Below are 13,299 nucleotides of genomic sequence, written 5' to 3' on the forward strand. Positions count from 1 at the left end.
AATGAGGAAATTGCCATTGCTGAAAAGGAATTAGGTCTGGGTGCTACAGATACATCTCCCACCGTGTTAGACCAGGCTCTACCACCAGTTTGTGTCCTCCCTATCCCTCTTGAGCCTGCTGTCGTCATCATACACCCACCTCAGGCTCCCATACCCCCTCAAGAAACACCGTCTATGGATCAAGAGAATCCTGGACAAGCACCAGTTCAAGAGCATAGAGATCGCAAGGGGATGAAGGGAAAGCGTAGGCACGTAAAGAAGGGCAGCAGGAATAATAAATCTACCCTGGATCCGGACCTACCTGACAGAGCTGAACTGGATATAAATGATAAAAGGTCCCTGGACTACTTGGCTGATATAGTGGAGGGGATGTTTGAGTCTCGTTTGGAGCCGGCTCTCGTAGCCATTGCCAAGGATATTGTGGACACCCTAAACTCCTGTGTATACAAACTATTGGACAAATGTAAACACATTGATAATTTCATAAAGGAGTATAAAGCAGATCCCTGTAGGCCAATGATCTTGAAGGATGGGGGGGCAAATCCTAAAACACTTTCTAGGCCGTGTGTAGTAAAAGAAATACCTGGGGGGCAAATTTGTGAGGACAGAATTGGTCCCAGAGATTCACAGGTAACCATAGGTGGTCAGTCTGGTCCTCCTGTAATTGTACAACCTTACATAGGGGACCAGAAGACTAGTTTCCCACCAACTACTCTCAGTAAACCTACTGTGAATAGGAACCGTATTTTGACTCTTTCACCAGATGCGGCACCCTTAGTAGCTGTCCTAACTGGAATTCCTCCCCTGAAACCGGGAATGGAAGAAACTGATTATGATCTGCTGACTAGGGCACAAACATGGTGTTCCCAATTCTGTAGTGGTGGAGATGATATTTCTAAGAATATCATCTCAGCAAGGCGGGCAGAGTGGGTAGGTAGGCGGCGAAAATGCTTACCAGGGGACTGCGTGGTTATTAATTTTAATTACCCCAATGTTGCGAACAGAATGTTTTGGGATGGGTCTGAACTCATGGGTACATGCATCAGGCCTTTACCACTGGGTTACTTTTATCCACTCCAAACTGATATTCAGAACAATAGGTCGGCCCCCCGTCCCACCAGTGGATGTACTATAGGGAGGTCTTATATAAACAATTGTTCCTACCAGGCTAGACAGGCTAACTTAAGAAAGGGGGTTGGAACACAGTTCCCCTCAGTAAAAAATCATCCCCTGTAAATGACAGCAGTACACATATAACCTTAGAAAATAGATTTATTCCACTGACAAATATGGAAACAAATGACTGACTAGTTAATCATGACTCAATTAATGAGGATAGAAGACCGAGGTCAGGTAGCAGATGCTCACGAAAGATTTTAAGTTGGAACATTGCAGTTCTAAAAAATAAATGTAATGATGCATCATGGATTAATTTAATTCAAGGCCATGACATAATAGCCTTTCAAGAAACCTGGGACTTAGATAATAGCTTTTGCTTAGATGGCTTCTCCTCCTTTTTCGTGAAGGCTGTCCCAGGCTTGGGAGGTCGACCCAAGGGAGGATTGCACTTGCTGACCTCACTAGACCTGGTAGGATCATTTAAAAAGCTTGACTTTGCCTCTGATAACCTATTAATTGTGGAATGGGGTGGCCCCAACCACACCACTATTTTGTTAATTAACTTTTATAATGTTTTAGAGAGAGAGAGACATAACTTTCATCTCAGCGCTGTAGAGCGCTTATTAGACGAATATAAAAGTCTGCATAGCACTTCATTCGAAACCGTGTTAATGGGAGATTTTAATATTCACCCTTGCAGATGGGATTGTCTGGCGGAACAGCAGATGGGCCCCGTTGGGTCCTCGGCTGTGCATTTTGAACACACTCAACAGGGGGAAGCCCTGGAGGCACTGCTAGCCAATTTTAACCTTTTTGAGGTGGATGGGTTTAGGGGTGAAGAGAGGATAGCGACATTCAAAGGGAGAGAGTCTGGTACCATCATTGATTATATATTTGTTTCTGTAGGCATGATTTCTGTAGTTACCTCACACAAAGTTCAGGACTCGGCATATAGTGATCATAACCCCCTTATCCTGGAGGTGGATCTAGGGGATGTAATAATCAGACGAGATACCACTGGTATGACTACAAACACCCTGAAACTAAAAGATCAGTTCAGGAGGCTTAATTGGGCAAAGATAGTTCCTGACTCGTTTCTGTCAGAACTACTTATCGAGGCAGATGCAGATTTTGCGGTCTGCCTTGATAGTACGGCTGGTGGAACCAACATTATTGAATCCTTTATTTCCATCTGTAATAGGGTCAATCAGGACTTAAAAATCAAATCCACCGTTCTAGCGTCTAACCACCCACGTTGGTTTGATGGTAATTGCTCCAGAGCACATAAAGCACTATTATGTGCTCTGAAACAGAAACCAAGGACCAGGGAGGTTGTAATTAGGCTGAGGAGCGCTTATAAACAGGCTGTAGCTGCAAGGCAGAAGGCCATTAAAATTGCAGCATGGAATGATCATAGTTCAATAGATACCCAGAAGGATAGCGGTAAATTCTGGGGCATAATTAACCATCCGTATTTCTCCAGTACAGAGAATGCTGCCCTGGACTGTGTGATTGCAGATGATTTATGGGTAGCTCATTTTAGTAAAATTTATGACAACGAGGACGTTACTACAATTACACCACCCGATCCCATACTCACACATAGTTCCCGACCGCTACAATTCGAATTGGCTGATGTTGAAAAGGCAATTGTAGACACATCAAAAAATAAAGCCCCGGGCCCTGACGGGGTCCCAGCAGACTTATACAGGACTCAACCTACTCTATGGGCCAGGGTCCTTACAAATGTTTTTAATTCAGTTAGCACTAAAGGTTTCCCCCCATCCTGGTCTACATCAACTATAATACCTGTGTTCAAGAAAGGCCTGAGATGGGACCCCTCCTGTTACAGACCTATTTCCTTAATCGACTCTGCCATTAAGATCTTGGGCATAGTGATTCTTTCAAAACTGGAGGATTGTCTGAAAGATGGAGGGGTCCTCTCTAACCTTCAGTATGGGTTTCGTGCAAAAAGAGGCACATTAGACCAATGCCTCAATTTGAAGATGCTCATCAGTAAGTATACTCAGGCGAAGGATGGCATGCTCTACATGGGGTTCATGGACCTGTCATCGGCCTTCGACCTGGTAAATCGGGGGAAACTTTGGGAAATCCTGAAGGATCTGGGAATTGATATATCCCTGGTGAATTTTCTAGATACTCTTCACCGAGGAATGAAGGCGAACATCCGTGTTAACAGGGAAGGGGGGTGTACCCGCCATTTTGACTCTAAGCGGGGGGTAAGGCAGGGGTGTATCCTGGCCCCTCTGCTTTTTACCCTCTACATAAATTCCCTAGATAAACATCTGGAAACGGCCACCCAGGATACCCCCCATGTGGGTAACTCTGCAGTTCCGGTGCTCCTCTATGCAGACGATGCGGTACTGCTGGCCCGCACAGGATTGGGGCTGCAGAGACTTTTAGATTCTTTCGGTGGTTTTATGGAATCATTAGATCTGAGGGTGAACAGTAAGAAATCCCATGTTATGGTGGTTGGAAAACGGTTAAAAACACACAAAACACTGCCCTTTTCCTGCAATTGTGTAGTTCTATCTATTGTCCCAGTATTTACGTATCTTGGTGTCATTTTTGACTTAAAGGGAAGCTGGGCCCCTCAAATAAATGCGAAATGCTTAGCGGTCGCAAGATCATCCTCTGCCCTAATGGACTTTGCAAGGCGGTTGGGATCTAGGACTATATAGGCACTTTTATCTATTTATAAATCTAAATGCCTGTCTATAGCGCTGTACGGGGCCTCTCTATGGGGCTATCTGCAACAGGATAAATTACAAAAAATTGAGAACAAGTTTTTAAGGATCCTGTTAGCTGTCCCTCAATCCACGCCTGTGTTTACATTACATACTGAGTTGGGACTGAGCTACATTTCCGATCTCATACGCTTAGCCCCAATAATGTGTTGGGCTAAAACTTGGATAAACAAGGAGATTTCACTGAATCATGCTATTTTAAAAGATGTAATGGCACTTGAAAAAGCACATAAAATACCCTGGTTATCTTATATTAGAGATGTCTTTGCTAAATTGGGGCGGCCTGAGCTTTATTATTCCCCGCATCTGTTGCAAAAAGTGATCTGAAGTGGATAAAGCTGAATTTTATGAGAATGGTTGAGCAAGAGCGAGAAAATGTGGAAATGAATAAACCTCTCGTATGATCCAATTATGTTTTAAAAACGACTCCACATTTAGAACCATACCTCAGAATTGTATCAATACCACATCATCGACATCTCTTAATTAGATTTAGACTAAATATTGTTCAGTATACTCTGGGTATTTCATATGTGTGGGGGAAACCAGACATTACACCCCCCTGTAGCTGTGATAACGTCTCTCCCCAAACCCTTTTGCATTTCATTATGTTTTGTCAGCACTATTCTGATATCAGGAAGCAACACCTAGTGCCACTGTTAAGAGAAGCAGGGTTTACCCAAGTCAAACCAGCACTGATGTTTTTACAACTGTTAAGCACTCCGAAAGTGATGTTTGGGGTTGCTAGCTTCCTGGTGGCTGCTGTACGTAATAAGAACAAGTGAGTGGCATTTAGAGACTTGGAGAAGTGATCATATCCCTCTGTTAATGATTTTGGTATTTTTAATTTTTAGATATGCCCATTAACATTAATTGCTATTGTGTACATTTGTATATGTTACATGCATAAAACTGTATATTAATTATGATAATATTTTAATGTTTTTAATATTTTTGTATAATGTACTTCTGTGACTGCTTTTATGATTTTTATTAATCGAAATAAAGTGCTATTGACTTGACTTGACTTGAATATTGAGGAAAGGATGGCATTAAGGTGAGGGGCTTCGGGTGTCTTCTGGAGGTGACGGTCGAGTTTCAACCAATGTTAACTGAGAAGGCAAGGAGTGGAGGTCAATATCTAAGTGGTTGGCTAAAGAAAGGGTAATTTTAAAAAGATCCGGAGGAATAACGGGAGCAGTAAAGAGGAAATTTATAATCAAAAGAAGAGTGATTAGTTGTTTTGGTGTAGGCCATCTACAAGAATCCTCACTAGAAGTACGAAAGGGGCCATGCAGTGTCTTCATACCCTAGTTTACAACATGAACTGTCAAGAACAATAGTGTTCCCGAATGTTTATTGCTTGAAGATATCTGGTTGGTTGCAAATTCTAGAGTGACATTCATTAGATGGCTTCTTGAAAGGAATATTTGACTAGGTGGGGACAGAGCGGTAAATGAGAAGCAATGTGCTTTGCATAAGGTGAGGCCTGCAAAGAAGACACACGCCCCATTTCTGTAAATGCATATTCACTCAAAGATTGCCAAATTTGTAACATTTTTGACTCACCTGCTCCTCCTGGTCGTTGACGATCACCAGGTGAGCACCGTAATTCAGGCAGAACTCTTTAGCAGATTCCCAGGTGTGATCAGTTGATGAGAAGTAGTAGCAAGCTTTCCTAAACCACCTCCAGCCAGATGGACAGGACACACAGATGGACTCTGTATAGGGGAAGTGTGGCATGTTAATCAGATGAAGAGCCACAACAAGACATTGGGACTCCTACAAAAGTGTCTAGGTTTTAACTGAGCATCGCATTTAGGGATATAAGAAAGGTCTGGTGGCTAAGGTATATTGGGGCTGATTTTGATGTCAGTCACAGCTGCCTCCGACCGACATCTCTGCAGTTGCGGAACCGACCAACCTCGGTCTGAAAACCGCAATTGTGATGCGACCGCAAACTCCCATTTCTCTATGGAAGCTTGTGCAGCTCCCATAGAGAAATTGGAGTTACTGTAAATCCCATGACCACGTGGAGGCCGCAGAAGAAGGGGGCCCTGCTGGGGGACATAAAAGTCACTTTCCAACATGCTTTCCATGTCAGAAAGTCCGACATGGAAAACCTGTCGGAAACCGACATCATAATCCCGACAGCGAATACGCAGTCTGTAAGGGATTATGTGGTGGTTCGGACTGGCTGACCGACTCCTTGAGCCAGTCGGAAGTCAGTCGGATTTACCAGCCGGTTTCGACTCAGACTGTGTCATTGAGATACGGCAGTTGGACTTCAAAACAAGGATGCCGGTCGGTAAGCCTCCGACGAGCGCTCGGAGGCGTACCGACCGACATCCTAATCAGGCCCAAAGGGTGTTGCCAATATTTTATTTGAGATGTCTGCGGTGCTTCATAACATTTCTTCCACAAGTGTGGTAAAGTTATTGGTTTTGGGAGGAATCCAGCAAAGGTAGATTTTATATCCAGGGTAAAATATTTACTTGCTGCTTCAGTCTATATTGCATGTGTATCAACACGATATTCGGATGGAATTGCCTCCTGGAGTCTTTTCATCTCAAAAAAGCTTCTTTGCACATCAATGATTTTTTATAAGAGTTACATTTATTGTTCAAGTTCTAGCCCTTCTTACCAGGTATAAGACTTTGCCTGTTGCGAGTAAGAGCTTGGCCTAACCTAGAAATGTGTGAGTCTGACTCTCAATGAGTAAGTTTTGAGGTCTTTGCTGGTGAAGCATGACTTCAGCTGAGGTGGTGTTGCAGTGGCATAAGAAACTTGAGGGGGCCCTCCTGCAAAGTGCATGGAAAGGCCCCCTTCTGGGCTTACTTGGGAGATGTCAGGTCAGTGTACTGTGCTGAGGGGCCCACTGGAGTTTGCTCCCCCCACTGCAGGGGGGGGCGGGGGCCTTTGTTACACCTCTGTGATGTTGTCAAAGCAGTCATATTGCAATGGCTAATTTGCTTTAAAAAAATGTAACTTTGGCTTACAATGGAAATACTAACAAAGTATTTGAGCTTAGTTGGTGGAAACTAGTCAGAAAGAAAGGCCATTAAATGCAGTTCCTTACTGCCTCATACCCATACAGTCATTGATTAAAAAAAACCCGATGCACTGCGTTGTAGACAATATGTCTATTGTGTGCAAAGCACATACAACTTGGAGGCATAGGGGCCAACTCCTTTCTCTGAAAATGCTCTCAATATAAGTCCTCTTTTTCTTCTCTCCCAACTTTGTTTTCTTTCTTACTGTAGATACAGCATGGCACGCCAACTATCTCCCAATAAACACTTTCTAGACTCTTCCCTCTTCTATCCCTCCATTATGCTACTCAATCAAACTAACAGACTTGCATGTCCACTGCTCAAATTAACTCATATTTCCCTATAATAATCCACCACTAGTCCTTTTTGGGTTCCGTGCTACTCGCCGAAAAGCACTACGACGCCTCATCATGGGTAGTAAGCGCTATATAAATACAATTACAGTCACTTCTGTTCCCTTCAGTGTCTCTCTCCCTATCTTCCCCCAATCTTCATTTTGCCCCATCTCCCCTCCACCCATCTCTCTCTCCTTTCCTTGCTTACATTTGCTATTTTTCTGACTTCATTGTTTTGATGAGTCCGGAAGGTATACTGCATGGTAAACGGGATTGTAGCCCTGCCTTGAGTGACTCAACTGCTTATGAACCTGGTAATCTTTTTTGTTTGTTTTCCCAGTGGAAATTCTGGTAGCGATGTGCAATGATGCCTAGGCTTGCCTTTGGTGATTCTAAGGTGCTGAATCTGTTCTGTGACCTGGAGGGCTCACCAAGTGTGCCTTCTACACTGCCAAAGGACTTCCCCACGTGTCATCTATGTGTCTGGGTTGCTGAAATGAAGTAATAGTAGCAACATACCGACTAGTGTGGTTTAACCTCTTCCGTGCTCATGACGGAACCACTCCGTCACGAGCCACGGACGCGCTGTGCTGGTGACAGAGTTGTTCCGTCACGGCCGCCCCGCCCACGCTGCAGGAATTCCACGCCTGCGCGGACGTTCTATTGAGCGGGCGGGGCCGTGACGGAACCACTCCGTCACAAGCACAGCGCGCCCATGGCCCGTGACGGAGTGGTTCCGTCATGAGCGTGGTGCCGCGCGGACCCCCCTCCCCCCCAGCGCCGCGGTGGAATTAACGCCGCAGCCAAGGGGTTAATAATACAGAACAGACCTTTCTGTTGGTTCAGAAGATGTGTGGTGCTTACCAGCTCACTCATGTAAAGTTCCACTTAGATGTGACACCCAGACTATTGCGTTCACATTCTGTGTGTCCGTGTTGAGTGTGTATGTATAAGGTACGGATGGTGGGAAGAGTCCATGTTGAAGTTAGAATATGGTTACAGGGACCATCAGGATACATTTTGGATTGTCCCTTCTTTGACATTGCACACTATAGTGGACAGAACACAGCTTCCCCAAAGACAAGTGTATTGCCTACATTCCTGGAGCTCAAGAGAGAAGTCTCAGACAATAAAGTGTAGGATGATGAAGACAGGGCTAACCTTAGAAACTTTAAGAGGACTTTCTAGCAAGTAGTTGTGCATTATACCTTCCTGGTTACTGCTATATGGTTTATAGTAGGGGAGTGGGCTGAGTAAGAGGTTTCTGTTGTTACAAGAGAGAATTTTCTTAGGCAGAGACTGTCCTTTTGTCTTTCCCTTAGTGTTTCTTCAGGAAGACCTATGACAGTCAGGTTGAGATTCTTCATATGTCTTTGTGTCCATGTTTTGAACAGTCCTGCTTGGAGCTGACACCATCACTACCTGCTGAGAGAGCAAAAAGTCTATCTGCTCTGCAGCCAGAAAATGGCATTTGAAAGAGAAGTATTCCAAACTTGTTTCTGGAATCAACATACTTTGTTCAAAGTTTAAATTCTTCTTCGCCAAGAAAGAGAGTGTGCTACAGAGTACTCAAAAAGCTGCTGGTATCCAAAGTTGGTGTCTGCATGACAGCCAGCCTGCCAGAGGTATGGGGATGTTACTTAGTGCCTGAGGAGCTTGCGGGAGATGCTGTGGGTCTGACTAGTGCCTTGAAGCCTGTCCATCTATTTAGAGAGGGAACGAGGGTGCCTGACTGTGCAGGAAGAAAGACCATCCAGGCAGGGGCGGTGGGTGACATTTCAAAGTGGTGGGGCGCAAAGTGATTTGCATACAGTACCGTAGCGTGCGAGTGCAGCGAGCGTGCCCGAACCCCAGAAGGGGGGTTTGGGGGGGTTAACCCCCCCAGAAAATTTTGAAGAAAAATCGTGCATTTTCAAGCAAATTTGAGAAAGAAGGAAGGTTAATAAAGCAATTGTGAAAGTGCAGTTATTACATTAATAGATGGCATAACATAGGTAGCTGCTTATTCAGTATAACCACAGAATGACCATGCAAGGTTCTACAGCATATTCTAAAGCAGAACAAAACAAAACGCCCACTCTGCGACGTTTCCCACTTTCACTGAGCTATGATGGACTCTCTGCCCTCCTGCACTCTATGGCACCCATGCCCTGTTATGTTATTTCTATGTTATTTCTATTTCTAAAGCGCACAGCTGCCCCAGCAAAGGGGCGTCCCGGCGCTAATTTAGGCCCCGCAAAAAACACACTCCATCAAACATTCAACACTTAAATACAACACGCCATACTCAGGCATACTAAACCACAATCACACACATATTCATCAAAACTTGTCACTCCATCATAGATTAAGATGTAGCACTCTCTAGGTCCCGCTGGGTATTCCTAGATCACAAGAGGAGACCCACAGATGTAATTGCGAGACAATGCACACAACGCCAACGCGCGTTTCGGTGAAACGCCAGATTTACGGCAACACCCTCATCAGGGCGAAAAACCACCCAGGAGTGGAGACGGGGCCACAACACACCAACAAACAATTGAGTACACAATAGGCAGGCTTCCTCCGTTGTCAAGAAATATAATCCGGGATTCAATTAGGTAAAGGCGAGTCAACTTTCCCATATAGCTGGCAATATGGAGCGAATCTCAATATACGATTCTGAGCGGTCGCCCACAGCGGAATATATATTCCTCCCTGAGCTTCTAAGAATGATTTTCTCGAGGATTTCAGGATAAAAACTATCGCTTTCCTTCAGATATAAAAGCTGAATCGTCTCGGAACGCCTCGCCAATGGTCAGTTTCTTTATCGACCGTCTACCACTGCGTCACACTCCCCCATGCGCATACCACTCGGTTTGCACTTGTAACCCCATCTTCGAGCCTTCATCCGCTTTTTTTGTTGTTGCAGTTTTTATATAGCGCGAACTCGACCAGAAGATATTGCAGCGCTTTACATGAACACCAATCACAATACACATCATTTTCGATAAACACGGGGAGATTAAGTAATTTGCCCAGAATCAAAGGTTGTTGAGCCGAAGCCGAGACCCAAACCTGATTCCCAGCTCCAAGGTCGGTAGAACATCCTGTCCCGTCACTCCCTCTGTGCCCTCGCTCATTCTATATCCGCCAGGTGCAATATCACACAATCTATGACCTTAAGTTAACCCCTTCTGTCCCAGCACCTTGTTTGCCCCCACCAATGCTGTGCCCGTCTCCCCCATGCTTTAATGACCCGGGTCCGCACGCTAGGAACTTTGAAAAATCCGAGTGTCCTACAAAAAAACAAGTGTGGCAAATGTGCCATGCCCGTTCAGCAGGAGAATGTTTTGAGTGTGGTATGAAGCTGGTAGTGCATTTTGGAGCGCTTGAGAGGTAGCGCACTGTTATTTACAGAAAGTACATTTTCTGTTGAAATGGCAACTACATTTGCAAAGGTACAACTATTGGGAGATGGAGAGAACAAAGCAAGCACTTCAGGTCCATGCGTGGGTGGGCTGCACGGAGATGGAGAGAACAAACCAAGCACTTCAGGTCCATGTGTGGGTGGGCTGCGGGGAGATGGAGAGAACCAACCAAGCACTTCAGGTCCCTGCGTGGGTGGCATGGTGGTCATCTCTCTCTATCTCTCTCTCTGTGTGGTTGCTGTCACTTTACTCTGGCTGCCCACACCTGTCCTCACCTGCTCTCCAGATGTTTCCCTTTGCTGAGGTGCAGAGTGTCTTCTGAGCAGCAGGGATGTGCCTGTGTGCATTGCTGTAACCTAGAATACTTCACTGGGTAACAGCGCAGTGGTGTTGGAGGGGACCCCAGGTGTCTGGCCATTGGACAGCCTGAGTCCTGCTTCCAGTGCCAGCTGTCCGATGACAGAGCCCTGCCTCACCCACACTCCGGAGCAGGGAGGTGCCAGCAGGGCAGGGGCACGGCCGGTGGGTCCCTTCAGTGGGCAGTGAGGCTGCAGGCCGGTTGCGTGGTTTGGAGTTCTTTGCCGTTTATCCCCAGTCTTGACATGCAGCACAAGTAGTGCAGGGCTGTGGTAAATCCCAGCCGTACTTCAGAAAAGCTGCAATTGCAGCTTTTCAGAGGTGCTCGCATGCATTAGCATTTAAACGTATACATTTACAAGGCGTACCTTTCACTATGCAGCTCTAACTGCTTAGAAATACACATTTATACTTTAAAATACTTTTTTTTTTGACAAGGAGAAACCTCCTGTCCTATGCTCCTATTACATTTTGAGGATGTCCCCTTCTCAATTTCCACCGTGGATAGGGATTCATTCCCACCATTGGAAGGGGTTCATCTCCAGCAGTGCCTGTGATCTATTCCTTACATTCCCATTCCAAAGCAAAGCTATGCAACTCTTCTCTGTCAGAGTGTAAACATAAACCCCGAAAGCGCCATTAGACCCGGCTTAGAAGTGAAAGTGCCTCTTCGTTAACTGTGTGCCTAAGATGGCAGTGGAGTGTGTGGATACAAGAATGTTTCAGTGATTGAATGAATGATTGAATAGGTGTGAGAGTGCATAATGGAAGGCTAGATGAATGGGCAAGTGCTTCAAAGCCTAAAAAGAAGGGCAGTGTGTAGCTGGCAACGGCAATGCGAGAGGCAACAGCAATGTGAGGGGCAAGGCAATAGGGGCAAAAAAGAGTGAGGTATTAAAGCTAGAACTACGAGGGTGTCAGTGTAGGAAGGGGCAATGGAAGGGCCAGGAGCAGCGAAAGGATGGGTGATCCAGTGCATGGATGGACAACGTAGCCCATGGATGCACAGATAACTGTGCGAGTAAATGCATGGATTGGCTGATGGATAAATAGGTAAGTGAATGAACTGGTGAAGACGCAATGCTATTAGGTTGGAGCAAGGGTGTTTTGGGTTCAAGGGTAGTGTGTATGGGTAAATCCAGTGTGACGATGTTAGGGCAAAGGTAGTGATGAGATGCTGGGTGAGAGAGTGCAGCGAGTGGAGCAGTGCATGCTGGGGCTGCAGCTGAGGGCAGACGCAGTGCAGTGAGCATGACATTGCGTAGTTGAAATCATCCTGCAGACAAAGTGTAGGCTCGCTATCTGGCTTTTAAAAAGCATTGTTAGCTGTAATCCGTCAGTCTGTGCTCCCTTTCCATTCGAACTCCACTCCTTACCCCTCTTTTCCTCGCCCCTCTTTCATAGTCATGACTAGAAAACACTAATTCATAAAAAGAGTGACTGTCAGAAAACCAGTGTGTGAGTTGGAGTGGAGAGGGCTTACTGATTTGTGGGTAGAGAAGACCGGCTTTCGGTTTCCAATAACACATTTACCACTTTACATACTTACTTCCCTTTATAATTATCTTTCAATATTGCAAGCACTTAGATATGTGGTAATCCCAAGCATCAATTTGTAGTTCTACGACCGAGGCACTCGTCTGAGAAGAGGCACTACCAGCCGAGGCGTCTCAGGGGCCTGGAAGTTACATGGAGGTCTCTACAGCAGGCTCATTAACCTGCTCAGCTAGCAATCTGCAGCCCCCACGTGAGACACAGAGGCTAGACCCAGATCTATCCAACAGGACCTTTAACAGACCGAGCTGTCTTACTGGATTGTAACCTTTCACCTGATGATCTTACCCATACCTACACCTATGCTAACCTTCTGAACCAACTTGCTGGGATCTGAACCCCTGGCCTGAAGCCTACACGCAGGCAATGGCAACAGGAACTCCAACCCGCTCGGCTGGCTTTCTTAGACTCCGTCAATCGTGGCAGTGCGTCCTGCACGCGGATCTATCTCTGCAGCACGTGCTGTGCCAGCGATCCACCACGCTGTGCTCTGCAGGAGATCGAAAGAGATCCCCAGCAGGTGCGACAACCACATGAGCTACCCTAAAAGGTATCTGATCTATGACACGACAGTCACACAGATCTTTGCAGCAGGTGGGTTAATCCGATGAGTTATCTCGATGCCTTCTCAAGGTTAGGGCATTGCAACAGGCGCTTTGACCCGATAAGTTTTGATCCGGCGGCCAAAACTTGTGAAATGAAA

At 45.7% G+C, this 13,299-nt stretch overlaps 1 protein-coding gene across 2 annotated transcripts in view; it reads right to left on the bottom strand.

Annotated features, from left to right (window-relative positions):
* LOC144772711 (C-type lectin domain family 17, member A-like) overlaps positions 1-13,299 on the bottom strand; it is a 147,897-nt gene that overhangs the window by 37,399 nt on the left and 97,199 nt on the right. For both annotated transcript variants that reach the window (XM_078657232.1, XM_078657241.1), the window contains exon 9: positions 5,457-5,608. In XM_078657232.1, coding sequence (XP_078513358.1) covers positions 5,457-5,608 — 152 coding nt within the window. The remainder of the gene's footprint in view (positions 1-5,456; positions 5,609-13,299) is intronic.

Source organism: Lissotriton helveticus, chromosome 1_1, assembly GCF_964261635.1.
Source record: "Lissotriton helveticus chromosome 1_1, aLisHel1.1, whole genome shotgun sequence".
Classification (NCBI taxonomy): Eukaryota; Metazoa; Chordata; class Amphibia; order Caudata; family Salamandridae; genus Lissotriton; species Lissotriton helveticus.